This window comes from Centroberyx affinis, unplaced genomic scaffold (genome assembly GCF_046629955.1).
Source record: "Centroberyx affinis isolate AG114_WGS23_722 - 3 ecotype Tasmania unplaced genomic scaffold, CSIRO-AGI_Caff_v1 ptg006131l_1, whole genome shotgun sequence".
In the NCBI taxonomy this organism is placed as follows: Eukaryota; Metazoa; Chordata; class Actinopteri; order Beryciformes; family Berycidae; genus Centroberyx; species Centroberyx affinis.
In genome coordinates, this window is record NW_027283119.1 from 35999 (window position 1) to 63726 (window position 27728).

Below are 27728 nucleotides of genomic sequence, written 5' to 3' on the forward strand. Positions count from 1 at the left end.
AGTGGTGTAACCGAATAAGCACTGTATTCAATTACAAGGGTATCATTTTGTAACATGAGTGTGAACGGTAGTGTTTACACATATGTGTTATGTAGTGGAAAATGAAACGCATGCATATTCATGTGGCACAGCAGTTTTCCCATGCATTAATTCTGTGAGTTCTTGGTTATTTTCAGGACCCACTCTTCTCTATTTTTCCTGTCTTTATTCATAGCGAGGGGGGTGGTAGCTTCTGATATTGCTAGCTAAATGGAGTTGGTGTAGCCGACAGTAAGCCCTTTAGGCTGGGGTGCTAGATGGTGTTAATTTCCAACAGGACCTGGCCGCAGAGAGGCGCCTCCATCGTTGACAGTCAAAAAATGCTCCAACATCAGAAGAGGCTCTGGAGAGATGAATATAAATTTTTTTGTTGTGCCTTTTTTCCAGCTGCCGTGAAAGATGGAAGGTGAAGGCCACAGAAAATGAAAAAACAGCCATAGGACTTCACCTGAAACATGCACCGGCAAGGACTGGGGGACGGGGTTTGGGATTTGTCTCAATAAACAAGCAAATGCAACATTATTTTCAAAATGTTTTTTGTGTTTTCTTTATATCCTGAATGCTGTCTTTTGTTGAAGAGTATTATGTGATGTATTTATGCTTTCTCTATGCCCTAAATGGGTTAAAGATTTAAAGTATTCCATAAAAAAACTAAAAATAACCGCCTCGCGGTTGTATGCAGTAAACTTTGTTTTATCATTGCAAGGACAGTCTTTATTTATTGAACATATATAATTAATGTGATTATTAGGTCAACTTAAAGGATTTTGGTGTCTGCAAAAGTAAGTGACAGCACTTCCACCGTTTTTGTAGAATGACCCAAGATCGTTTTCTCAGCTACAGTGGTAAGCAAAACATTATGATGTCACAGTGAAGTTGACCTTTGAACTTTTGGATATAAAACGTTATCACTTCATAATTTTATCCTATTAGGGATTTGTGTGAAATTTTGTCATAATTATCGTATGAATTCTTGAGTTATGGCAATGGTTATGTCTTTTGTGAGGTCACGGTGACCTTGACATTTGACCTTTGACCACCAAAATCTAATCAGTTCATCCTTGAGTCCAAGTGGACGTTTGTGCCAAATTTGAAGAAATTCCCTCAAGGCGTTCCTGAGATATCGCGTTCACGAGAATGGGACAGACAGACGGACAACCCGAAAACATAATGCCTCCGGCCACGGCTGTCACCGGCGCTGAGGCATAAAAACTACAAAGTATCATAGAAAGAGAAATTTAGCTTAATTCTATTTTCTTTCATAAGTATGTGGGTATTTAGTGGCTTTGCTTAAAAGTAAATTTTATATAGGTTGAAATGTCATCTATAAGACGTTGAAACAACGTGGATTGATGTTGTCTATGAGCTGTTGAAACGACGTGGGTCGAAAGACCGACGTCAGAAAAACTTTCATATCAGCCCCTCCACTAGACGTCGAGTCGACCTCTAGGAGCAACGTTGATTTGACCTCTGATCGACGTCGAAATGTTTGCTGGGAACTGTTTACAGTCTGACCTGACCGTCCACGAAACTAGATCGCGCCGCTAGTAATGCACTTTCATCCCACAGCAGTCTGTGCTGCGGCAGAGAAAAATAGTTCTGTGATTTCTTGATTTGTTAAAGTGTGCGTAATGGCAGAATTGTGTCATGTTTACTCTCAACTCCCCTGTGGAGCCTAAAAATGGGTTTTTAGGAGATATTTTAACATGCCCCATTTGGACTCATTGTTAGTAGCAAGAGGCCTAGCAACCGACAGCTGACTCAGGAGTCAGTGTTTTCAGCGGGTCCAAGAACTACAGCTGTGTATGAGACAAATTCTATATAGGTCCAAAATCGCAAAACGTATCCATTAAGACGTAGCCTACTCTGATTTATGACACAGGAACAGCTGACAGCTACATATATATTCATGAATAGAGACCTTTATGTCGGCTTCCAGAAATACTTCATCATGTCACTTATGACATAACGTTGGAACAGCGTATCAATTTAATTTGAGAAAGTTTGTTAATAAAAATCTTCCTTGGAATTGCAATTTGTTCAGTGTTAAAGGCCTACAAAAAAACATTACTTTTACCTTCTACAGCCAGCTAGCTTACATTATATCATTATAGAGTTTTGTGCATTCGTAGGGTAGCCTGATAGTAAGGGAAAACCTGATAGTAAGGGAAAACAGGTTTGTGCTCTACAACAGGCAATATTATACTTTTAGGAAATTGCCTTTATGTACATCTCAGAATGATATGGAAACAAATTCTTTAAGACACTGTTTGTAATATGGCACTTTAGCAATTTTTTTTTTTTTTTAGTAAAACCAAATGGTTTTTTTTTCATGAGCTAGCAAGCCCAAATTAGTCCATGACTGCAGTTAGTCCACTTTTCCAGTAGCTAGCTAGCAGGATCTGTGTTGGGCCTGTAATCACAAGTCCAGCTAAGTAGATTAGTGCTGTGCCAAAAAGAACAAACTAATCATTTTGAACAAATCATTCTCCAGCACACATCATACAGAGTCTGTAGTGGTACTGGTTCCTCCCACTCATTGACAACTGAATGATCGGCATGTACCTTATCAAAGACATCACACTTTGAAACACGCTCTTTGAGGAAGTAGTACATTGTTGAGCAAACCGTTCATTCAGGTTTTCGAGTTTCAGTTTCAAATCACTATCGCTGTCCAAGACCAGCAGCATCTCAAGCGTTCGATAACTATACTTCCATGTCGAGCCGAGTAGATGAGAATGTTGAATGGTGGGTGGTGCAAACTACCCACAGCATGCAATGCCTGAGAATAACTTCATAACACATTTAACATACAGGAATGGCTGATAAGCTACATTTTTAAACTGAATACAGCTGGTGTTTTTAAATACATTTCTTATCATTAACAAATCCTATGAAAATAACGCATTTGCTCTACTCAACTTCCCCACGTACCCTTTTTAGCCTTCAAACCGGGAAGTCATTGGCTCCAATCGTAAGCTAAAATGCAGTTCACAAAGACAATAGTTTAAATTTTAAAAATCGCTAACTGTTACCATGAAAAGTCAGGCTATTGTAGTTATTACCAAATCAAATTCAAATGGGAACATTCTTCATTACGACTGGGTTGCTTTGCTCAATTAGCCTGCTGGCTATTAGCTAGCTATTAAAGCCTAAAACCAGCTGTTTGTTTCTGGTTAAAGCTAGGGTAGGCAACTTTGGAGAAATTAGCAAGAATTTGAACATACACAACAAAAATCCTCCCTCCTCCCTCTCTGCTCCCGCCCTCCCTCCTGGAGCTCCTCCCTCCAACGAAGGCTCATGCATGAGAGGGGCAAACTTTATAAATTCCAATCTTTAATGCAAAACACAGTTCTGCCAGCTCAATCTAGTTGTAACTAAAACATTCACTCACAAAAATATTTTTTGTCAGCATAGATTAGTCAGTACGGTTACAAACACACATTGCTACAAACCTAGGTCAAGCTAGGTTATCTCTGTACTAGAGAGAGTGGCATCTGAGCAAACTTGATAAATTCCAAACATTTTACACAAAACACAGTTCTGCTAGCTCAGTCTAGTTGTTACTCAAATATAAGCAGGCAAACAATGACTGACCTGAATGTGGTCCTTTCTGATGAACAGTCTTGTGCAGTGGGGAAAATAACTGGCTTCCTTACACAACAAGTATATTCCAGTCCCAGTATTCAGTTTGGATTATGTCTGTTTCACCTCATCTCTTCTGTGGATATATTAATTTTCTCTCTACAGTTTGCAGGGCAGGCGGGACTAGACTGTGCACATGTGATTGACAGGCAGGGGTGGGACTCCTTGCGGAAGAGCTGTCCTGATTGGTTGTTAGCACTCGTCCCGAATGAAATTTTGGAGTGGCTGATTACAGGCCTGGGACAGTCAGAGACCGTATTTTTTAATTATTTATTCTCAGAGCATTTGATTTATTGATAGCTGTCTAGATGTAAAGAGAATTTCAACAAATATTACCAAAATGCTTAATAAGTTACCTACCCTAGCTTTAACTGAGCTGAATATTCTCAAGATACAACTTGTAGGCCATCCTGTAGGGAACAAGACTAAAGGCCCATTCACACCTAGCGACAACTATAAAGATAACTATCAACTATGATATGCTGTTGCTCAAGTGTTCACACTACAATGATATCGGCGCCGAATATTCAGAGAAAAAATAGGTGGCTCTGAATCTACTGTGGATCAAAGAGTTAAGTCTCCTGTAGCCCATGTTGAGAGAAACACCTGTAACTTCACCGTGGCTTAACGGGTTTCAACAGGCTACTGGAGGGACAGGTTGGCCAAGACATGATGCTATTTTCTTAGCATCGTGCTAGCAAAAGTTAGCACGTTAACTAGCTTCCAAGTCAGTAAGCGTGCCATACCGCTAATCCCAAGAGCTCTTCCAATCCCGATCAGTATGTCACGTTTCTTTTCAACATTTTTAGAGGGGATGGTCTTTGTCAAACAGTGTCGGGTTCCTCCGGACTTCTGTAGCCTAATCAGTTCCTCAGCAAGCAATGCCATCACTGCAGTGAACTAGTGAATTCTCCCACCCCGTCCTTTGTAAAACTTTAGTTTGATAGGTTGAAAATGTTTTATCGTTGTCTCTACATCCAAAAAATCGCACTGAGATGGAACCAAGAATATAGTTGTTGTTTTTTTTGGGATGTTTTTATAGTTGCAGTGCGAACACAGACATTCTATTTATTTAGAACGATTGAAATCGTTTTATAGTTATAGTTATCTTTATATTTATCGTTTTAGATGTGAATGGGCCTTTGGAGCCTAACAGCCCCGCAATATTGAATTTTGTGGAAGCGTCCCTGCCGGGAATCAAACACGTGACCAACCCCAACAACACAATCCATAGAGCCCCTGCTATCGCCAGGCTAAAAAATGTATTCTGTGGTAATGCACCATATATAAAATGTGCATAAATTATAAAATTGCATCAAATTTTATGTAAACCGCACCAACCCCGTTTCTGAGGCTCGGAGAGCATGTTGACTGATACTCTAAAACAGACTATCTCTCTTCCTACATATGCTCGGCCCTCCGTGTCACATGGTTGCCCATCCCTACTCTAAAACATCCATCAAGCCTGCATATTGACAATGGTACAGTTTATTAGCTCTCAGCTAGTCAGTTGTCCATTGTTTCTTACAAATAATGCAATGCATGGCAGTGTGGTCACTGGGTGATGCCTTGGTAACTCATCCTTGATAAGTGAGTTTTTTTTACCTTAAGTTAAATTCTATCAACAAATCTATCTATTATGCGTAATCAAAAGCATCATTCAACTAAATATATATTGATTCAACAAAATATCAGGGTAATTAAGCTAAATAAATCAATGCAATCAAGTAAATTCAACTAATTATGAGTGAAATCAATTTGAATGTAACACCTCACCACACATGAGCAGTCAACGCAATCTCACCCAGTTTTCATCCAACTTTTTCGATTGAGCATAAAATTGTCCATATTTATTGTATAAATCATTTAAATCATAACTGCATTTATCTTTGTCAAATGGTGGAAACACTATGGCTGTAGTTGACTTAAGCCAAAGAAAATAAAACCTAATCTGATATTGCATAACACTAATAGGTTTCACTATACACACCATAGTTTGTTTTGTTCCAGGTCTGTCAAATGAGCATCCCTGCCCGAATGCACAGACCATTTACAGGTGTTTTTGTTTCCAATTTGACTTCACTTGACTGATGTGAATTTGTGTAGTAAGAACAATTTGTATAGTAATCCCTGATAAATTATGACTTTTTAAAACTCAATCACTATATGTTTAAACACTAATAAAATACTAATAATTAAGTGGTTGTTGAAATGTAACTTGATAGGAAAAGCTGAAATAACACAATCTATCAATAGTGTGAACCAGAGTTAATCTGATGACTACACATTTTTAATATTAAGCTTATTATCTTCTTGTTTAATCCACTAATTAAGTAATCAATCCACTTACATTTTTATAAGTGATAAAAGTCTATCTTTATCGTGCATTTTTTTTTGGTTCTTTAAATAAATTTAACAATTGTATAATGATACTTGCTGAATAATTGCTTAATCCTGTTGTCATTTTCAAAAGTCAGTTTGAATAAATTATTTTCACAACAAATCCACAACATTCACTGCGATGCAAAGACTTTGTTTCAACTTCAGTGGAGCCTAGATGTGAAGTACTGTAGATCAACAAGGCCCTACAGATGAAAATAATTTATCATCAGGTGTAATGGACATAAACACAAAATTGCACTGAGGTCAATACACTGGCATAGACCTATAACCACTGTGTAGAATTCAGAGAATAGGTATTGTATTACCTGGTCAAAAGGGAGAAAAAAATTCTCAAGTCTTCGAGGCCCAGTCACATGGATATATGCATAGTAACACAGCCCTCTACAGGCCTCTATACTGTGTTGCTGGGTCAGGGGTTTACACAATGGGGGGCCACAGATTCTTTAGGGTTTGGCCGGGTATAAAAGTTAGGGTTAAACCCAACAGGACAGCAGTGCAGCAGCAGCAACAACAGCTCACCTACAAGAATGACTACCACCGGCATGAGCATGGGAAAGGTGAGCAGCCTAATAATATTAAAATATATAGATAGAATAAACTTGCTATATCAAATTATGTTTATCTTTTTACTGTTAATGCAAAATCGAAACTAATATATCCCTCTTTTTTCAGGTTATCTTCTACGAGGACAGGAACTTCCAGGGTCGTTCCTATGAGTGCATGAGCGACTGCGCTGACATGTCCTCCTACCTGAGCAGGTGCCATTCCTGCAGGGTGGAGAGCGGCTGCTTCATGGTGTACGACCGCACCAACTACATGGGAAACCAGTACTTCATGAGGAGGGGAGAGTACGCCGACTACATGAGCATGTGGGGATGGAGCGGTGGCATCAGGTCCTGCCGTATGATTCCCATGGTAGGTATAACGCAACCTCAACATTTTACAGAGACATGGGCACGTTATTCTGGGAACTAATGTCTTTCCTGTTCTCCTCAAACAGCACAGAGGCCAGTTCAGGATGAGGATCTACGAGAGGGAGAACTTCGGTGGTCAGATGCATGAGCTGATGGACGACTGTGACAACATCATGGATCGTTACCGTATGAACGACTGCATGTCCTGCAACGTGATGGACGGCCACTGGCTGATGTACGATCAGCCCAACTACAGAGGCAGGATGATGTACTTCAGGCCTGGAGAGTACAGGAACTTCAGGGAGATGGGCTGGAGTGGCAACAGGTTCATGAGCATGAGGCGTATCATGGACATGTGCTAAATGTACATTTTAACATCAATAAATGGCATAACTTTCTAAATTCTGGTGTTGTTGTAATTAATTTAACAAGCATGTCATGACATATCTAGAGAAGCAGATTTAAACTAATTCCTAGAGCTGAGAGATTTGTGTGAAATTTGGGTCCATTAAGTCCATAAAGTAAAATTATCCCCTAAATTAAAATATCACCAAATGGTTTAAAAAACTTTAAAAAATTCTGCTGTGATTACCGAGGGGTAAGCAAGAGCAGCATGATGTTCATGAGCATGAGGTGCATCACTAATATGTGCTAGATAAATTAATTTAGAAATAAAAAAAAATACTAATAATCCAAAAACCAGAGCATGTGGAATTATACTTTGAACTTTACAACAGCATACGCAGTTATATTTACATCAGGTATTAAGTATATATAAAAAATGTTCCTTCTAATAATGACAAAAAAAAAAACAATTTTGAATAATACTCAACCCACAGCATAGTTTATGTAATTCATAAAAAAATCCTGAAAATAATATAATCAATGATTAATATGAATAAAAAATTCCCAGCAGGGTAAATCGTTAGTCTAATACCACTTTTTAAATGAGCTTTTGACAATGGTTTTATGTAATAAAATGAACAATCAACGAGGAATACTTAAAAGGTCAAAATGTAGTACAGGTTGATTCTATTTAAGTGTAATAAGTTCAAAAGATAGATCATGTCAATAATTTTCAATAATTTTTCCTTTAAACTTCATTTCATGAAAAGAATAAAAAATACACATGATCCCACAGAGACATACTGTATAAAAATTGTTACATATACATGTTGAAAGAATAAAGAATAAATTAAACACTTTAATTGCTGGTTATAAAGACATTATCGTATGCGTATCATAAGTGCATTATTACATCATAGCTGCATCTGAAAATGTCATATAATGCATCATGAATCTGACATGAGCAGGTTATGAACATGAATCTGTTAGAACTAATTTACCACTGGGTCCTGTATATTTATTTGTTTAGGAAACATAATAAACACATTGTAAGGTAACACTTTATAATAACCATCATTAATAAATGGTAAATTGATAGTTAATTAAACTTTAGTTAATAGTTATTTTACTGTTAACAAACAATGAAATGATCATTAATAATGTTTACTAATTATTAGTAATGCTATAATTTATGTTATTTTATCATTCGTTTGTGTAATATAAAATCATTTGTTTATAAATTATATATTGTATCATAGCTTTTTACCCTTTTTACCGTCTCTTATCAGCTATGATACAATATATTATTTATAAACAAATGATTTTATATTATATTATATTGTAATTGCATCATAATGGCGTCAGAAAAAGTCATAATACACTAATGCATTATAAACCTGGTATAACCAGGTTATGAGGCTGTTATAAGTGATGTATTTTCCACTGGAACCTATTTCTTTTGTTTATAAGTATGGAATTCTTACTAGTGTGTCACGATGTCTTCTAAAGTAATAATCAACTCAACTCAAAATTAACTATATTATTGTCAAGTAACACATGACACAGTGTAATATGCATCTCCTTAAATAATTGGTTGTAAAGTCATTTTTGCATGACATAATGCTGTATATTTTAACAGACAAGATTTTGGATCAAGTTTTAAGAGCTCCATTATTTGCTGTGTTCATCTGATAAATCACATTAGCTCAAATGGCAGATGAAAAAATGTGTCTTTCAAATGATACCAAATACTTTGGCTGTTGTTGTCATGGAGAGTTAGCTGTGTGCAACTAATGTGCAAATATAAAACAACCAGGCTATAAAAAGATATGAAAAATGTTGTGATGTGGGTATAGGTCCATACGTAAAAGTGAACCTTTGATAAGGGAGATTTATGATTTATTATGATTTAGGACTGCTTGAAAATTACTGTCCTTTTGAGAGTCTATTAGGGTAAAGAACTGTGCTGATAATTGGCTGTAGATGACTGATGGACCTGATGGACAGGTGAAGTGCCGAGTGGAAGCTTGCCTCAACTGAAACAGGTAGCTGCTTCAGACAGAGAAATGAGGGACAGTTTTGTTTGAAAAAAATGTTTGTTTTGTTTTTGTTTCTGAATTTGTGATAATAAATGCACTGAATTTACAATACATCTACTGTAAAAAAAAATAAAAAATAATAATAATAATAATAATAATTCAGGCATGCAATTTCTATCTCAGAATTTCTCAGTATTTTACTACTGCACCTTGAAGAGTTAAAGCATTTTGTTAATATTCAAAGCAATCAAAAATTGAAAGGATAGGTACAGAGACTATTTGGCCTAGAATGATAGCGCCCCTGGGAGTATACATAATAACCCTTTCCCATCAGTATTCACAAACAGTGGGACTGAACATTGCATGCTGCTGACTCACGACTTCTATACAATGGTGCCATAGATTGTTTGGATGTCACGTTAGGTATAAAAAAGGCTTCAATCCGAGATAGGATAGCATCAGTCATTATATCAGCCACCATGCTCGGCAAGGTAGGTTTATTGGAGATTTATTCACCATACAGAATGCACTCATAAAGTTCTTGTTCATTGCTTTATTGTATTTATTTGCTATATTGTGCAAAATCTAACTATATGGATGCATACTTTTGTGTGGCACTATCAGGACTCTAAATAAATTATTCAGTAATGATACTATTAACAGCAATGTTGAGGTTGGTAACCATTCAAAATAGTATTTGATGCTGAACTTACTATCTTGGATCCTAGATCATCTTCTACGAGGACAGGAACTTCCAGGGTCGTTCCTATGAGACCAGCAGCGACTGCGCTGACATGTCCTCCCATCTGAGCAGGTGTCAGTCCTGCAGGGTGGAGAGCGGCTGCTTCATGGTGTACGACCGTCCCAACTACATGGGCCAGCAATACTTCCTGAGGAGAGGAGAGTACTCTGACTACCAGCGTATGATGGGTTTCAATGACTGCATCAGGTCCTCCCGCATGATCCCCACGGTATGACCATGCATGACACTCTGCACAGTCAGATGTCAAGGAATGAAGGCAAAGCACTTCACACATGACAGCTGACTTGGCTAAGTTGCCACAGGTGCAGGCGCAACACTGTGCACTTACAATCATGTAATTTCATGTAGATGTCGCAATAACTGATTTTCTATATCTTTGCATTCTCTCTAAACAGCACAGAGGATCCTATAGAATAAGGATCTATGAGAAGGAGAACTTTGGAGGCCAGATGAACGAGCTGATGGATGACTGTGAGTCCATCCAGGACCGCTACCGCATGTCTGATTGCATGTCCTGCAACGTGATGGACGGCCACTGGCTGATGTACGAGCAGCCCAACTACAGAGGCAGGATGATGTACATGAGGCCTGGAGAGTACAGGAACTTCAAGGATATGGGATACGATGGAATAAGATTCAGTTCCATCAGACGCATCACTGACTCCTGTTAACTATACAGGTGAATCAGTTGAACAAAGCAAAATTCTGAAATAAAACATTTCTTTTCATATTCAATGTATGGGATATGCTTTTTTCTCCTGTTTAGGATTTGCAAAATCACATTTAATCCTAGAATGCATATAAAGGATCAAAACAACTTTGTAACCCTTAACTCTGCAGTCAAACACTCCTCAAACATTATTCTAATAATACAATAAAAAAAATGGCCCAGACATTGTATTATTGCTCAATAATTACTTCAGTTTCCCACTACAATTTCAAATACTCAAGCACAGTACAGTATGAAGGCTATTTAACATAATGTTTGTTTTGAAATTCTAGGTGATAATTGTTGTAGTTGTGGTAGTAGTTGCATGATTAGTAATAGTACTAGTAGTTGCTGTTGTTGTTGTTTTAGTTGCTGAATTAAAACAATATATATTTTTCATGTTAAATACAACGTACTATGATAGACAGGGTGTATTTTTACAGCTATGACTAGACTGAATATTCACATCCTATTGTAGACTTACCCTGTGGTAGTGGTGATAGCCTACTGTGATAGTTGTGTGTCTTCTAAAAAGCTGAGTGACAGCCACATCTAAGATTGTTTTTTGTGGAGTCACAAAACTGCAGGCTGACTGACATTAGAGGTTCTCTGATGCACTTGCGGCAGTATTACTCCGGGAGGGGCAGTTGAGTCAGAGCTCTGGTTTTTGCTTCTTCAAAATACAACAGCTTCATGCTCAGTTGTTGACAACAAGAAGGCAGTATCAAAAAAGAGGTCCTCACAAATAATTCTTAATGAGAACATCAACTGATAATGTACACAATATATTTATTTTGAAAATTAAGAATAAAAATAATAATAATAATTCTAACCTATTTTCTTTTTGTGTTTTCCATTTCTATCTAGTCCTTATATATTTTACTATTCCTGTCTTTATGCCTTCCTGTGACACAATTTGTAAACTGCTTTTAAATAAGTTATTATATTACTGTTATTACTGTTGTTAATATTATTGTTTTTTATTGTCATCATTATTATTATTTTTGTTATTTTGCAGTCACATTGGGGAAAGTTCTTAGAATTAGATTAGATTACGGATATCAGTCAGATATCTGTAATCTTTCAGCCAGCTAATATATCAGCTACCATGCTATAAACAACCAAACACTAACAAGCCAAATCAACATGCTATGAAATCAATATTCCAGCAAAGATACTAACAGCCATGCTACTAGTAAACACTATGTCAAATAGCATGCTACAAACACCAACAAGCCAATATATCAACATGCTAAGAAAACAATATCCCAGCACTCATGCTACTAACAAAACAGCCAGAGCAACCATGCTACTAGCAAACAACATCAGCTAGCATGCTACAAGCAAGAGCAAGCCAACATATCAAGCAATCATCAGAAAAAGAGCTAGGACGATGGCTTAGGTCAGAGACTTTTACACTTGGTAATTAAAGTAACTTAGAAGACATTTGGAGAGAGTGCAGGTTCAACAGACCCGCCTAACTTAATTTTCGGCTTAATTTTCAATAGGTGCACTGGAATGGCTGACAGGAAACTATCACGGGCCTCCATCCACGTTAAATGGTAGCAGATGAAAAGGCTTTTTGAGGCTCAGGAAAATATCGTTGGATCTTCGAATGGAGATCAGCAGGCCTAGGGAACACTTCAGACTGCTCTTTGACATAAAGGAATAACTAATTTCTCCTCAAACATGTCACATTACATCTTGTAACCACATGTAGCACCAAGGCAAACTGTGTGAGTTGCTGTTGCCATCACATGTATTTTTGTGAAAATGATTATATACACCCCAGCGGTGAGCTGGCCTCAGACATTGCAACAAACAAGGCTAGAGCCTCTGCTAAGTTTGCCATCTCACCTCTCAGATCTTCATGCCCCTAAGAGGATTGTCAACACTGACAAGTATGCCATTGGACAGTGTGGTCACCTCAGCTCCTGTGGATCCTCATGCTGCCACATCTATGGAAGAAAAATAGAATTCCGCAAAATTTAAAGATGAATTCTGCTTATTGGCTTCCGAACTCTCACTCCAATGACTGTCCTGTCAATCCAGGAAGCCATTGCAAAATCTCTGAGCTCAGCTCCTGCGGATACTCGTGCCACCACCTTTGAAGTTGCAACGGAGAATTCCACACCTTCCAAACCCAGTAAACTCAGTGTTTGCTTTTGAATTGCTGAGCAGGCAGCATTTAAAGCTAGCAGCATTGATTTTAAGGACAGATATTCTTGGGGAGATGTTGTGAACTAAGTGCCTTGTGTAGGTGCAGTGTCATGGTATTCTACTACAGCAAGCAAAGTCTTCTATTTGTCCACTATTAGCAAACTCACTGCTGTTAAATACAAAATGGACTGCTCTGTAACAGCATAGGCCCAACTATAAACTCCTTAAACAATTGTAATTTGCAGTTGCATAGTGTTATGATGTGGCACTTTTAAAAAGAAAACCCCATGATTGGAGATAATGAAGGTGTGATTTTTTTGAGCTCTCCAAAGAAAAGTATATTTATACAAAATTATAGAATTATATAAAAAATCATACTTTCACTGTTATTCATCAACAAGGACAATACAAAGCTGAGTCTCACAAATGCAACTGCCGCAAATCATGATGTGTTGAAGGCCACTTTGAATTGTACTGTACACAGGGGCCTCTGTTCCATATTGCTCTGTCAGGAATTTGAACAATAGGGGTCATGTATTCTTTGGGTGTCAGGTCAGGTATAAAAGAGACAGTGGGACATAGAGAAAACTGTGCAGTCCATTTGAGCCAAAACAGTTGTAACTGCAGCCATGACCATGGGCAAGGTGTGTGAAGCCTTTGTTTGTCTTCCAAGATGTTTAGTGTGAAAAAAAATGTGTATGGTGCAAGACATACGTTGTAAGATCTGTAGTACTCAGACTCACCATAATGGTTTTATTGTGTTTTCAGATCATCTTCTACGAGGACAGGAACTTCCAGGGTCGTTCCTATGAGACCAGCAGCGACTGCTCTGACATGTCCTCCTACCTGAGCAGGTGCCATTCCTGCAGGGTGGAGAGCGGCTGCTTCATGGTCTATGATCGTTCCAACTACATGGGAAACCAGTACTTTGTTAGGAGGGGAGAGTACTCTGACTACCAGCGTATGGGCATGAGTGATTGCATCAGGTCTTGCCGCATGATCCCCATGGTAAATCAGTTTCTCCTGTTAATTTGAAACCCCATCTCAGCTGCTACACCAAAGGAAAGCTATTGAAGCTTGAATTTAGAAAAATTGAAAAAGTAACAAAACCTAGTGATAGCAGTATAATATTCTATTTGTACAATGATTGCAATGTCTTATGTTTAGTTGATCATTTATGGCTCTTCACAATTGTCAATTTACAGCACAGAGGCCAGTTCAGGATGAGGATCTATGAGAGGGAGAACTTCGGTGGTCAGATGCATGAGATGATGGACGACTGTGACAACATCATGGATCGTTACCGTATGAACGACTGCATGTCCTGCAACGTGATGGACGGCCACTGGCTGATGTACGATCAGCCCCACTACAAAGGCAGGATGATGTACATGAGGCCTGGAGAGTACAGGAACTTCAGGGACATGGGCTGGAGTGGCAACAGGTTCATGAGCATGAGGCGCATCATGGACTCCTGTTATTAGAGCAACAGTGTATAAAAGGAAGAGTTAAAATAAAATCTACTCTCTTTTAAATGGTTTCCTCAGTTACTTGTAACTCATTGATCTGAAAGGATGTCATTTGATAGCTGTGCATTTAAGAGCTCATTTAATGGCAAGATAGTACAACCTGAACTCATCTAAACACACACTATTAAAATTGACATGAGTGGTTTATAGGGCGACTACACTTCACACCATGAGATGGCAGCACTATCCCATTTATCATATAAGCTTGTTTTTCAGTGCTCTACAGGGTTAAGCAAAACCAAGTTAAAATTGTTAAGTTAATTTCAATAACTAGTCCTTATATTGACACCTTAAGTAGACTGCCACTGGGCCTCTTCCCCATTCTTCAAATATCTACTCTATATACCAAGTATGGATAACAAGGAAAAACTGTATTGTCGGCTATTTAGTGCAAATATCAGGTTTGTTAGATATTCTACAAATTTGTCAAACTAACATTCTGCGTTTATCATTTACGTTGAATGTAAAATAGCAGATTTACACTTAGGTGATAAATGTAATGGTACTGTAACTCAGGTAGAGGAATTTTATTTCTAAGACTACACAAGGTAATTTCACCGATTACCGCACCTTCAACCAGACAGGAGGAACTAATCAGTGAAATTTGCTGCTGTAGTGGTTGGCTGGAATGAAAACCTGCAGACTCTTGGCCTTCCATGGGACGTGGTGGCCCATCCCGGGTCTAAACTAAAGTTCAGTAAGTCAGAAACACACCAGTTATTAGAAAATAACAGAAATATGTCAAATGTAAAAAATTAAGAGGTATAAGTAGATACTGGGCAAACATGCTGTGTTTAGTTGTTTATTCTCAAATAATGCAGGCTGCTCTTATGCAAAACTTGTAGGTGGAGTCAAACTCAGTGTTGTCAGCCACACTGGTTACTTTTACTTTGGCTTTGGCTCAACTAAGCCTGTAAAAGGCATGAACGTGCCTGGCTGAGCATGTTCTATACCCTTCTCAACAGTAGTAGTTAAGTTTACTTTTAGTCCCTTTGTCAATCTCTCAACAGCCAATTAATATAATAATAATAAATAGTAATAAATGGATTAGTCAAGTTGAATGCTTGTGTTTTGTAGCACAACTGTGGTTACAATTTGTTTAAAGAGCATGTGTTTCCAGATGCGCACATTCATTAGATACATGTAGTAATTCATATCATTGGTTCACACATAGAAGTGTTTCAGCCTTGACACGTCTTTGTTTATAACAAAATAGTGATTCTCTCTGCTGACAAGTAAAACAAAATATCTTTTGTAATTTGGCAGCCGTGCCAGCTTTTCAAAACGGCTGACATCCAAAGTCAATTGATTAACATAACAATGTTTGTATTCCAAGAGGATATAAAAGAGCCGCGCTCGCCTATCAGAATTGCAGTGTGACACAATAGGAAAGGTAAGGCATGTTGTTTTGCGAGAGAAATCTTTTGTCCTCCAGAGTTTAGTAAATGGTTTGCTTGAGAGAACAATAGCAGATTGAGAGGGTCACACTGTTGTCTGAGCCATTTCAGTTGACAACAAAATAGCCTGTGCCATAGCCAGTAAACATGGTTCATCTATCATATAATGTTCCATGATAAAATATTTCATAGCTCATCTTCTATGTGGACAGAAACTTCCAGAAACTTCTTATGAGTGTAGCAGCAACTGTGCTGACCTGCACTGTGCTGGGTGGTCTATGGGCACCCAATGTCATGGGATAGCAAAATTCGGGAATAGGGGAGACTACTCAGATTATCAGAAATGAATAGGCTTTAATGATTCCTGTTGCATGAAATGTGCACTAATGCCCCAATGCCTGTAACGCTGGGTGCAACGGTTGAGATATGGAGATACCAATATTAACGCAATCTCCTTTTCTCACACTTATCCATAGAATTAAGGACCTCACAGATCGAGTGAGGATCTACAAGCACTCAGACTTTGGTGGCCAGGTGAAGGGGTTTTCAGTTGACTGTCCCTCCCTTTGTTTCACTTCCTCTACGATGACATCCAATCTTGCAACGCTATGAATGGCTGCTGGCCCTTCTTTGAACTTCCTGACATCCTGGAACTACAAATCCCAGGATCGGTTCCATCCAGCATAACATTCACTCAACCTGAGGGATGATAGAGGAGCAATATAATTTATGATATACTGTGAAAATCGGTCAATCCAGGCCATAGATTTATTTCTGTTAGCTCAGTAAAATTTATGTTTGATTTTTGTCAGTTAGAGTAGACAGCTGTCCATCATCCTCACATGCTCTATATTTTTTTGTGATTGTTACAGTTGAGACTGACCGGAAAATGGATATTCAGTGTACATAAGTAGACTGCCACTGGGCCTCTGACCAAAATCTATGTTTAATAAAGTGAAGATATTGCATTGTATAAATGATGCGTATGTGTATGAATAAAATGTAAAATTGATACTTTGAACTAGGTTATTAATAAAAGAGAAAAAAAAAACACAATCATGTTTGATGATAATGATTGCTTTTGTTTTGGGTTTTTTCTATGATTACAAACTGCATTATAATACAATGCTAGCTTTCTAACATCTTATGAAAAGTCTGCCTTTTTGCCCAATGATATTGGAGTTCAAGATAGCAAAGATCTTGTCTTGCCCAGCATTTTCTGGGATTATTTGCATATCTAGTTCTGATGAAGTATCTCAATATAAAGGCTCCACAAAATGTCTGCTACACACTGCGCTCATGTTGCTGTTACGTGTTATGCACTGTAGTCAAGACGCCATCCCAATGGAGCTGATCATTGTTTCTCTTTAAATGATGGTGATTTCTACAGGTTATTCATTAAGATCCAGTGTCATGTTACCGTAATCATTTTGAGACTGAGTATGATGTTTTAAATTTTTGATGTGCTTATTGCGTGTGTCTTATGCGTAATTTTCATGGTGTCACATACCAAAAATGTACTTCACATGTGATAATACCTTCATATCTGATAACATATTACTTATCTCATGTTTTCTTTCCATAAGGGATTATGTAATAATAGCCAAATTGTTTTTGACTATCATATAATGTTTCTATAGTTTTCTCGACTAAAATAAATAATATTTTGAACTCTTGTGAATATTACCTTACATCATTCTCAAATTTATTTCAATTGCATAGTGGCTGTAGGCCACGTGGATGGAGGCCTGTGATAGTTTCCTGTCAGCAATTCCAGTGCACCTACATTGGAAAAATGAGACTATCACCATTAAAACTGGTTTAGTGTTGTTTTCTATGTATTTATTCTATGGCTTTATCTCATTCAGAAGGTAACTTCCTACTTCCATAGGAACCTTACAAACTAAACAAAAAACAACAACTATTTAACAGTTCAAATTCTAAACATTTAGATCTGTCAACAATACTATATTAATGGCTTGTAAATTTTCTATGCATTTATGCAAAATGAGGTTTAACATGGTTTTAAATTTTTTTTGCCATATAGTACAGCTCAATGCTACAAGCTCTATGCTTCATTGTGGACAATTAAGTGCTTCATTCAGTTTGAGGTGTTTTCTCGTCTCATATATTGCATTACATGCTTTTACCGTGAATTTTAGACCTTATTGTTTCTGTGGCATTGTCTACTTACTTCGAGCAAACCAAGGGATGAAGGTGTAGTGACGCATGAATAAGTAGCTATATCAGCAGTCACTTAAGGTTTTTGAACAGATATGATGATTGGGTGAAAGATGATGTAAGATTAATTATTAAAGTACCAAACTTTGGCATTGAATGTCTTAACATGTTTTTGTAGGCAGTAGTGCCAACATGACTCAGTCCCCAGCCCTAGCCTCACCTCCATCTCCACAGTATTCACAAGTCATAAAGACAGTCTATAGTCACATGGAGAGTGGGGGATGTGGAGGGCTTGGACTGAGGTGGTACCTGTTTTTTTGGCCATTATGGTGACTGAGTGAGACTTGGGACTAGAGGTACCAAAATCTCCCAAATTAGAATCAATCAATCCTTTGCTATGATGATCTTACCAAGCCAGAAAGCAGGGGAGGCCCTGTTGCAGAGAGAATTCTCAGACATATTTTCATCTTTACTTTCTTACGGCCATAGTCCACAGCCAACCTTATTGGTTGCCTGAAAACAAGAAAAACAATGGTTCAGGCGTATTTGAAGGCAATGCTGAAGATGGGGTTCATCCAAGAGTCAAATGGAAAAGCCCCATTATGCTTGTGCCCAACCTGATGGATCTATCTGTTTCTGTTACTTCAAGGCAAAGTTTCCAAGATTGACATCAATCAAATGCCCAGAATTGACAAACTCCTGGATCAGTTCAGCCATTCTCAATTTTACTCAACACTGGAATTGACCAAATGCTTTAGCAGATTCCCTTGAATACCTAATTTCAAGGGAAAAATGGCCTTCTGCACTCTGCACCAGTTGGTCACTCGTCCATTTGGGCTGTTGGAGCCCCTGCTTTGTTTAGAGTTTTGCACCATCACGGCGCATATGGCTCGAGATGACATCATCTTCAGTAATGATTGGCAGTGGCATATGCAGCAACTGAGGGCTGTACTAGATAGTTGGACTTCACAGCTTCACACAACCCAAAGAAGTGTGCCATTTGGATCTGAGTCCAAAATGGCTTGTTATTTGTGTAGGTTTATACTCTGAGCTGACCAGTCCCTTGACCAACCGCACCATGAAAGATGCCTCAGTCCAGTGGATGCGGCAGTGTCAGTTGGTTTTTGTCAGGGTGAAAGAAGCCCTTTGTGAGGGACTGCTCTTCTATGCACCTATGTTTTCTCTCCCCTTTGTTCTCCAGACCAATGCATTGGACAAAGGGTTGGGGGATGTTTTGTCCTAAGAGATGGATGCTTTAGACTTTAGACTCAGGAATCCAAAGACAGCCCCATTGAAAAAGAGTGCTTAGTTAACAAGCGGGTAGTGCTCACCCTCTACTATTTTTGAAACATACTGGTGGCCACACACTCTATTCTTAGTGGGCTTTCAGTCTGTTCATTGTTCTGGTTATTCTTGTGTAATTAAGGACAAACCACGAAAGGAAAGTGCTTGACAAATCATGGTTATGAATTACACTTCATATTTATTTTCTTTAGTCAAATACAGATGTCTAGCACATATCAGTGATACGCCTCATGCTCATGAACCTGTTGCCACTCCAGCCCATGTCCCTGAAGCTCCTGTACTCTCCAGGCCTGAAGTACATCATCCTGCCTCTGTACTGGGGCTGCTCGTACATCAGCCAGTGGCCATCCATCACGTTGCAGGACATGCAGTCGTTCATATGGTAACGATCCATGATGTTGTCACAGTCGTCCATCAGCTCATACATCTGACCACCGAAGTTCTCCCTCTCGTAGATCCTCATCCTGAACTGGCCTCTGTGCTGTAATGCAATTCAGGGAAAATGTTACTATGGCCATTACTACATTTTGGTCAGTGTTGATTCATCTATACAAGTGAGTATACAATGTTGCGTTGAAACTTTGACAACAGTTTTATCATCAACCTAGGATAAACAAAAGGCAAGCACAAACAATGCAAATAAACTTAAACTAATGTGAAAGTTAGATGAGGTATCTTACAAAGGGGATCATTCTGCAGGACCTGATGGTGTCAAACATCATTCCCATGCTCATCATGCGCTGCATGTCATGGTACTCTCCCCTCCTCATGAAGAACTGCTGGCCCATGAAGTTGGGACGCTCATAGACCATGAAGCAGCCGCTCTCCACCCTGCAGGAGTGGCACCTGCTCAGGTAGGAGGACATGTCAGAGCAGTCGCTCATGCACTCATAGGAACGACCCTGGAAGTTCCTGTCCTCGTAGAAAACAATCTGAAATGGAGAGCAGAATTCCATTGTAAAATTGCTACAGGGTTTTGAAAGTAAACTAAAATATATTTGTATTAGTTCTAAAAAACTAAAATAAACTGAATTGAGAAATAAATAAATAAAAAATATATTATTCATTAGAAATGTAAAATATGTGACAACGTGAAAACGTAAAGCAACATCCCATTACCTTGCCCATGATGGTGGTTTAGGTGGTTCCACAGTGGATGGTTCAACTTGCTCTGCCAACTCCATGACTCCAGGGTCATTTTATACAAAAGCCCAGGGGCCATGATGTGTTGTTATTCAAATCTGAAAAGCTGATGAATTAGCAGTATGACTTTTGCTGAACAGGGTCTATAAATGTGTAACAATGGTTTTCCATCCATACATTTCTGGCAGTGATAACCTCCATTGTCTATTATAAGCATAACCTTTGTGTGTGTACCATTCTCAGTCAGAAAGTTCTCTGCATATGGTCATCACTGATGGAAACGGCGTGACATCAGGCCATATCTCCGTCAAACCCATGGGAGACCCTAATTAAAACGAATTTCAGTTATAAAATACTCACTTAATATCTTAGTATGCTAGAATATTTTTTCCCCTCATTGATCATATGTACATCACAATTTTAATTAATGTGAATTAAAAGAATCTCTTGGTATGCAATCTTAGTTCAATCATCTTGAAGAAATTAGGATAGGCTAAAGACAATCGTCTGCTGTAAATTTGATTAATTTGTTTAATGGTGTAGATTTACTGTATACATTTATTGTCATGAAGGAGTGCCAGTTGGCCAGGCATGACTGGAATTACATTAGAGGTTGAATAGGAATAAACTCTTGCTGTGTAACGATTACATTAAGAGATGAATAGGCTATAAAATACATTGTTTCAAGGTAAATACCCATTTGATGGCACTATACCTCATGCAAACTACTTTAGAGTAACATACAGAAAGAAAGTATTATATGAAATCAGCACCAATTAATGAAAGACATTGCAGTTATACTAGAGCTATTGTGAAAAGGACTTTATTTCAGTTTAAATTCAGAGTGCAGCTAATCTTCCTCATTCTAAATAAAGCAAAGTAGTTTTTTGACAATCACAGTGCTTATACTGTTATGTGAATACCATAAATGTAATGGTTCAGGTAACGCTTTATTTTCTGGGTTCACAATTTCCTAATAATTTCCTAGAAAGGAACTCTTAATTTTCTTTTTCTTTTTCTTTTCTTTCTTATCTTTTTTTACAGTTTCCTGGAAAGAACCATTAAATTATGTGTGTGAAATATGTGAAATTATGAAATTATTAGTAGTTATAAAGAAAATGTAAGCAGTCTGGTGGAGTCGATAAGACATTGTACATTTCTAAAAGAATTTCCTGGAAAGAACTGCAAAACTATAAACTATTTATTGGAAAAATAATAGGCAGAGGTCAGAGGCAGAAGTCATTATTCATATAATTATATAATATAGTTATTTGTTGAATTCTTCATTCATTTTAGTTAATTTCTAATTTTCTATATAACTGCTACATCATTTCATGGTTCTGTCTTGGAAACAACAGAGGAAATTGGAGGTACTACCAACTACCATTGAACTCTTTCTCTATTATTCCTATAATTCATCCAAAATTTCATGGTTCTTTCCAGGCAACTTCCTAAGAAATTAACAGTTCCTTTCTAGGAAATTATTAGGAAATTGCGGACCTGGAAAATAAAGTGTTACCTGGTTTTGTCTTGGTGATTGTTATGCATAGTTATACGATGCAGCTTAGGTAGCTAATGCAATATATAAAGATTAGTGTTAATGTAATGCTTAAGCTAATACTTCTCTTAAAAATGTATTGATGAGTATATCAATTTAAGTGTAAAATTCATGCAAAACCAAAAACATTTGTTTATGCCTATTATGGTTTATACAGGACCTTAAAAAATCAGAAGTTGCTTTGAGGAGATACATCTGTTAGTGTGAGCTCAGTTCAGATGTTCTTTTGTTGTCCTGTTTCATCTTCCTAAAGATATAGATTTAATCATTGCAAATTATACATTGCTCTATATCTGACCATATGCACTGGGTCTCATTGACTCTTTATTATCAGATATACAGTTTTAAATCAGTAACATATGATAAATACATTTTAAACAACTGTAACAGTGGCCTAGTAGTTAATGTCTGCCCTGATCTGAACTGATGGACTAACTGAACAGTTGGGGTCCGGTCCCTAGCCAAATCATACCAAGACTTGATACTCAGGATTAAAGAGATGGATTGGGGTAAAGGGGTTGTGCTTGTGCATTTAGACTGTTTCATGACACAAAAACTGAAGGTAAGGTCCTGCTCTATGAGCCATCTCAACTCGGAGGCTCTCATTATAAACAAAACTCATAATGTGTTTTACTCAGAAAATCAAAATGTTGCCAGTATTCCCTTGAATTGTTTTTATATACTTCCCTCCATTTATTCAAGACCAGACAATGAAAGTATTACTAATACACCCTTAATTGGTTTTGACACATTTGGACAACTCAGACAAATCAAAGAGAATACATTCACAAAGCAGGTTAAAAATTCAACATCTTTAATAAACTAAGTGGTTGATATTTACAGCAGGTGTTAGCTTAATGGCTAAAAATCAGTGACCCTCCTGAAGGAGCCGACGATGGCGCAGGTGGCGCACCATTCGCGGTACCTCCTGTATTCCCCGGGTCTCAGGAAGTACTGTCTGCCTCGGTAGTTGGGGTACTCATAGAAGATCCAGTAGCCATTCATAACATTACAGGAGTAGACATGGCGATGATGGAAACGGTCAGACACACAGGGACAGTCATCCATGAACTCCATCATGTGACCGCTGAAGTCGGCCTTCTCATAGATACGCATCCTATATGAACCACGGTACTGCGGGACCAGTAGAAAAAGAACAATCAAAGTACAGTCTGACCTCTTGTGAAACTATAAGATAAAGACAAGCAAAACTGTACTTTACAAAGGACACTGTCACAAGATTATGTTCACATAGCAGAATTCTTAGTATGTACTAAGTCATCATCATCCTTTGAGTTTAACATAGACTCAAAGATAAGAGTTATTCTGGAGTTACTCTTACTCAGTCCTCTCACTTTCATGTCTGTTCTCCAAAATAAATGCTTACCATTGGAATCATTCGGCATGAGCGGATACAACTACTGAATCCCATCCATCTCTGGTAGTCAGGATACTCTCCCCTCCTCATGAAGTACTGATGGCCCATGTAGTTGGGACGCTCATAGATCATGAAGCAGCCGCTCTCCACCCGGATGGAGTTGCAGCGGCTGAAGTACGAGTGAAGGTCTGTGCAGTCATTGCTGCACTCATAGCTCCGACCTTGGAAGTTCCTGTCCTCGTAAAAGATAATCTGTGTCGGGAATAAAAGTTCTAAGTGTCATGAGCCATAGGTGTGAACACGGTCAAATAATAGGTTTCAGCACAAAGAGAAAAAGAATAAAGTTGTGTGTTCCACATAAAACATGCAGAGAGCAGAGTGTCAGGATAGTGGCAGTTTAAATTTTATTTGAGCAGAGAGGAAAAAAAGTACTTACCTTGCCCATGGTCTCCGTTGGAGAGATTCCCCATGTTTTCAGTGCTTTTTATACTACCTCTTGACAAACAATGTATTGTTATTCAAATTTTCACATAGTTATACTGAAGGCTACTGGCACATGTTTACCTTTTTGTTACAGCACAACATTGGGTCAGAAATATGGATTTGTATTTGAAAAAAGGATAAATAATTAACTGGTTTGGTGTTTTGACATGCATGGACAAAGGAAAAGACTAGTATGGTATCCACACATCCAGTGGACAATGGCTACAGAACAATATGGAACACCCTTTCGCATTAAATATGTTGCGTAACGGAGCAGGAAGCCATTCACTCTCCCCACTGGTCTGCATTAGCAACCCTACTGTATGCAAATAAGTAAGTGTATACTGAACTATTAATCTGTATGCTACACTGGACATAAAGAATTTGTTATAATTTATACTGTATAGTATACACCAATACAATGTATGTGACCTGTATGTGTATGTGAATGTATATGACCATTATTGGTGATGCCAGTTCATGTCAACTTACTAACATCACTCCAGCTTAAGCTTCTTCTGTCCGGCAATGGAGTCCTAGCACAGTGTCTGTGTCCCAGTATCTGGCAGTTTGGATTTAATGGACTACAATTCCCTTGCTCTATCACAGCCATGTTTGACTCTGTGAAGCTTTCTGCACTAATATTATAGGCTACTGTAAATTTGCCTCTGTGGTCTCAGATTTAGGTCAATATACAGCAAGTCATGACTATTATTTTTTGCACTTTGGAGTTCGCTTGACTGAGCTGCTTGTTCAGCTTATGTTTGAATTGTGTGTTTTCACTATAGAAGAACATATACTCATTCATATTCTTCTATCCTGGAAGGTGCTGGCTGTGTGGTGCACTGTTGTTGGACCTCTGTTACATTCCATACAGATGGAAAAAGGAGCCAACTTTACATCCAGACATGGTGATTTCTGAGGTTTATTGATTTGTTAGAAGGACTAATGGTATTTTTTTTGTGTTAATGCCAGATGAACATTTTAATTAATTAATAACTGTGAGGACCACAATGGATGTACTATAGCAAGTCTGCACTTTCTTATTTCATCCTTGATACTGTATGTGAATGTACACATATAATGTTATATTATTAACATTTAACAAAGTCTTATTGTGAATGATAAAAACTATAAACTAAACATTAAAAGCTTTTAGCAAGGCCACAGGCCTATAGTAATGGCTGTCAACTGTACAGGATGGATGCTTTGCCCAGAAACAAAAACCAAGGGGACAAGTCGTTTAACTGTGATCTTATTCGAGAGAAATTTGAAGAAACCCTGCTGAAAAAGTAAGTTGTATTTTTTTTTTATTATGACAATTATGACATAATACACAGTGTACAAGTTACACTGTGTATTATGGTATATTTCACATTTATAGGTATATTTGTAGATATATTAAAAGGCATGGGAGCCACAATGTATTCATAATAGTATATGACATTCATCATATTGATTTTTAAATGTTTTCAAATGTTGAAAGTGGTGGTGCAAGACACAAAATTATCTGCCATGCCCATGGTTTATTAGATCCATTCCAACGTACTAATCACCTCATATTGTATGTTTCAAGCCTTTATGAAGGAAGAGATGTGGGAGTAAGTACTCTTTTAGTCTAGTGCAATGCAATATTTCACTGAATATTTCTGCTGTTTCATATCTTTTCTGATTTATTGAATTATTTTGGTCTGTCCAAAATCTGTGTGTTTGCCTTTCGTGTCCGTTTGCTATCGCACACTCTGCAGTCTGCACTGCTACATTGTATATAATGTTTTCTCTTCTAACCTAATGGTATGGATAAATGCTGCCACCACAGAGTGCAGCTAATCCCATCAGGGGCACAGACCGGGAGAGGGCAGCTGTGGCATTCTTTGTGTGGCAGGCCGAATCATAGAGGAGATTAAACTGTAGTGTAGCAGCTAACCATGTGTGAGATACATTCTTTAGCCCACAATTGATAGATAGTGGATTTCAGAGGTCACACTGTCTTTTTGCACTGTAAAACCCTACTATGAGAAGAATTAACATGTAGAACCTGGACTCACAGAGGTTTTGGGGTTGTTCTTACAAAATGGGAATAAAGCATTGTAATAATTATCGATTCCAAGGGCTTTTTACCCAATGGTGAAGGAGTCTGAAGGCTGTGGTGCAGTGGTCTCTCTCTCTCTCTCTCTCTCTCTCTCTCTCTCTCTCTCTCTCTCTCTCTACCAATCTCTCACATAAACAGCAGTTAACAGGTAAATGCATAGAATGAGGTTCACATAACCAGACATGAATGTTTTGTGAAGCAGTCAACGTTTATTAGGGAAAGAGACAGTCAAAGTAAAAACTTGACTTTAGTTGAAGTCAGTGATTCTTCTGAGGGAACCAACCCTGGGGCTTACGCCTCCCCAGTCGCTGTATCTCCTGTACTCTCCGGGCCTCAAGTAGTACACCCTGCCCTTGTAGTTGGGTTGGTCATACATCAGCCAGTGGCCGTCCATCACGTTACAGGAGTTGATGTCGGACATGCTGAACCGGTCCTGAACGTTGGGACAGTCGTCGTCCAGCTCTTGCATCTGGCCTGACATGTCGGCGTGCTCGTAAAGCCTCACCCTGTAGGAGCCACGGTGCTGCCACAGGATAACAAACTCACTGTTACTCTCTTGAGTATGATAATGAAAATGAAATGAAAATAAAAGAACTAAAATGGCTCTGGATACCGGTGAGCTCACTGGTACCCAGAACCATTTTAGTTCTTTAGTTTAGGGGCTCACTGGTTTGTTAGATAACTTAATTCCTGATTCATTTCAAATGGTAACAAACTAAAAAAGCTGCATTGATGGAGTCACATTCACTCACTCATTCATATATTTCTACATTTATTTTAGTATTTCACAGTATTGTACTATAAAGTGTCATTAAGTGAAATGTACTCTTAGCTTCATTGTACTTGCCATGTCTTTATCACCTACCAGGGGGATCAAACGGCAAGATCGGATGCAGTCACTGATGCCAATCATGCGCTGATTATCAGAGTACTCTCCCCTCCTCAGGTAGTACTGGTTTCCCATGTAGTTGGGTCTCTCATAGACCATGAAGCAGCCGCTCTCCACCCTGATGGAGTTGCATCTGTTGAAGTAGGAGTGGAGGTCGGCACAGTCGCTGCTGCACTCATGAGAGCGCCCCTGGAAGTTCCTGTCTTCATAGAAGATGATCTGCAATGGCCATCGTGTAGAAAGACAGTTTTCATTTTTACCACAGTGTATTGTGGTCCACCAACTGAAGCTGGTGTACAGCAGACTAGAGATACAAGATCACTAACAAAGAAAATCTCAAGAATAGTTTAACTGTACAGTGAAATATGTGTGTAGAAAATGTGGGCAAAATGAGAAAATGAAGTTTTCTTTACCTTTCCCATGGTCATGTTGGCATCAGGCTGTATTACTGCTCAATGCTGTCCCTCAGCCAAGCCACTGTGCTTTATAAAAAAAAAGAAAGAAAGGGCAGCTGTGTGATTGCGCAGCATAAAGTATTGTCATTCAAATATATCCCTGATAGTGATGATGGATTGGGGCGGGGGTGTGGGTGGGAAAAATCTGTTTATGTATAGATGGCCCTTAGTGAGTAACGAGTTATTGTTCTTTCCCCATGTTCATCACAATTCTCCCCCGAAAACCCCACCGCACACTAGACTGATACAGTGCATACTGCACAGCATCAGCAAATACTGAGATCAAGGCGATATTTAATAT

The 27728-nt window shown here is 38.3% G+C and overlaps 5 protein-coding genes and 1 pseudogene across 7 annotated transcripts; 3 read left to right on the forward strand and 3 right to left on the reverse strand.

The window, feature by feature from the left end:
- Nucleotides 1-6614: 6614 nt before the first annotated feature.
- On the forward strand, nucleotides 6615-7363 carry LOC139638131 (gamma-crystallin M3-like). The gene is made up of 3 exons (XM_071512169.1): nucleotides 6615-6644; nucleotides 6760-7002; nucleotides 7088-7363. Exons 1-3 carry the CDS (start codon nucleotides 6615-6617, stop codon nucleotides 7361-7363), a joined length of 549 nt encoding a protein of 182 aa, XP_071368270.1.
- A 1479-nt stretch (nucleotides 7364-8842) lies between these two features.
- LOC139638132 (gamma-crystallin M3-like) lies at nucleotides 8843-10819 on the forward strand. Of its 2 annotated transcripts, none has more exons than XM_071512171.1 (3): nucleotides 8843-8854; nucleotides 10114-10356; nucleotides 10544-10819. In XM_071512171.1, exons 1-3 carry the CDS (start codon nucleotides 8843-8845, stop codon nucleotides 10817-10819), a joined length of 531 nt encoding a protein of 176 aa, XP_071368272.1. The 2 variants fall into 2 exon arrangements, with proteins under 2 accessions (XP_071368272.1, XP_071368271.1); XM_071512170.1 differs by lacking the exon at nucleotides 8843-8854 and adding an exon at nucleotides 9865-9876.
- A 2827-nt stretch (nucleotides 10820-13646) lies between these two features.
- Nucleotides 13647-14501, forward strand: LOC139638147 (gamma-crystallin M3-like). Of its 2 annotated transcripts, XM_071512185.1 has the most exons (3): nucleotides 13647-13661; nucleotides 13786-14025; nucleotides 14223-14501. In XM_071512185.1, the coding sequence occupies exons 1-3, from the start codon at nucleotides 13647-13649 to the stop codon at nucleotides 14499-14501; spliced, it is 534 nt and encodes a 177-aa protein (XP_071368286.1). The 2 variants fall into 2 exon arrangements, with proteins under 2 accessions (XP_071368286.1, XP_071368287.1); XM_071512186.1 differs by lacking the exon at nucleotides 13647-13661 and having other exon boundaries at nucleotides 13762-14025.
- Nucleotides 14502-19634: 5133 nt separating this feature from the next.
- LOC139638129 (gamma-crystallin M1) lies at nucleotides 19635-20557 on the reverse strand. Its single transcript, XM_071512166.1, has 3 exons — nucleotides 20549-20557; nucleotides 20110-20361; nucleotides 19635-19910 (listed from the first exon to the last, which is right to left on the reverse strand). The coding sequence occupies exons 1-3, from the start codon at nucleotides 20555-20557 to the stop codon at nucleotides 19635-19637; spliced, it is 537 nt and encodes a 178-aa protein (XP_071368267.1).
- Nucleotides 20558-22991: 2434 nt separating this feature from the next.
- Nucleotides 22992-23965, reverse strand: LOC139638130 (gamma-crystallin M2-like). Its single transcript, XM_071512167.1, has 3 exons — nucleotides 23945-23965; nucleotides 23518-23760; nucleotides 22992-23264 (listed from the first exon to the last, which is right to left on the reverse strand). The coding sequence occupies exons 1-3, from the start codon at nucleotides 23951-23953 to the stop codon at nucleotides 22992-22994; spliced, it is 525 nt and encodes a 174-aa protein (XP_071368268.1). The 5' UTR covers nucleotides 23954-23965.
- A 2365-nt stretch (nucleotides 23966-26330) lies between these two features.
- On the reverse strand, nucleotides 26331-27515 carry LOC139638136 (gamma-crystallin B-like; annotated as a pseudogene).
- Nucleotides 27516-27728: the final 213 nt, after the last annotated feature.

Bases quoted from the DNA above. Each gene is read 5' to 3' on its own strand.
- LOC139638131 (XM_071512169.1), top strand. From the start codon at position 6,615: ATGACTACCACCGGCATGAGCATGGGAAAG. The intron at 6,645-6,759 runs GTGAGCAGCCTA...CTCTTTTTTCAG, and splicing joins CCGGCATGAGCATGGGAAAG to GTTATCTTCTACGAGGACAG. The intron at 7,003-7,087 runs GTAGGTATAACG...CTCCTCAAACAG, and splicing joins CCTGCCGTATGATTCCCATG to CACAGAGGCCAGTTCAGGAT.
- LOC139638129 (XM_071512166.1), bottom strand. The intron at 19,911-20,109 runs GTAAGATACCTC...ATTGCATTACAG, and splicing joins CCTGCAGAATGATCCCCTTT to CACAGAGGCCAGTTCAGGAT.
- LOC139638147 (XM_071512186.1), top strand. From the start codon at position 13,765: ATGGTTTTATTGTGTTTTCAGATCATCTTCTACGAGGACAGGAACTTC. The intron at 14,026-14,222 runs GTAAATCAGTTT...GTCAATTTACAG, and splicing joins CTTGCCGCATGATCCCCATG to CACAGAGGCCAGTTCAGGAT.
- LOC139638132 (XM_071512171.1), top strand. The intron at 10,357-10,543 runs GTATGACCATGC...CTCTCTAAACAG, and splicing joins CCTCCCGCATGATCCCCACG to CACAGAGGATCCTATAGAAT.
- LOC139638130 (XM_071512167.1), bottom strand. The intron at 23,265-23,517 runs GTAAGCATTTAT...CTGGTCCCGCAG, and splicing joins CATGCCGAATGATTCCAATG to TACCGTGGTTCATATAGGAT.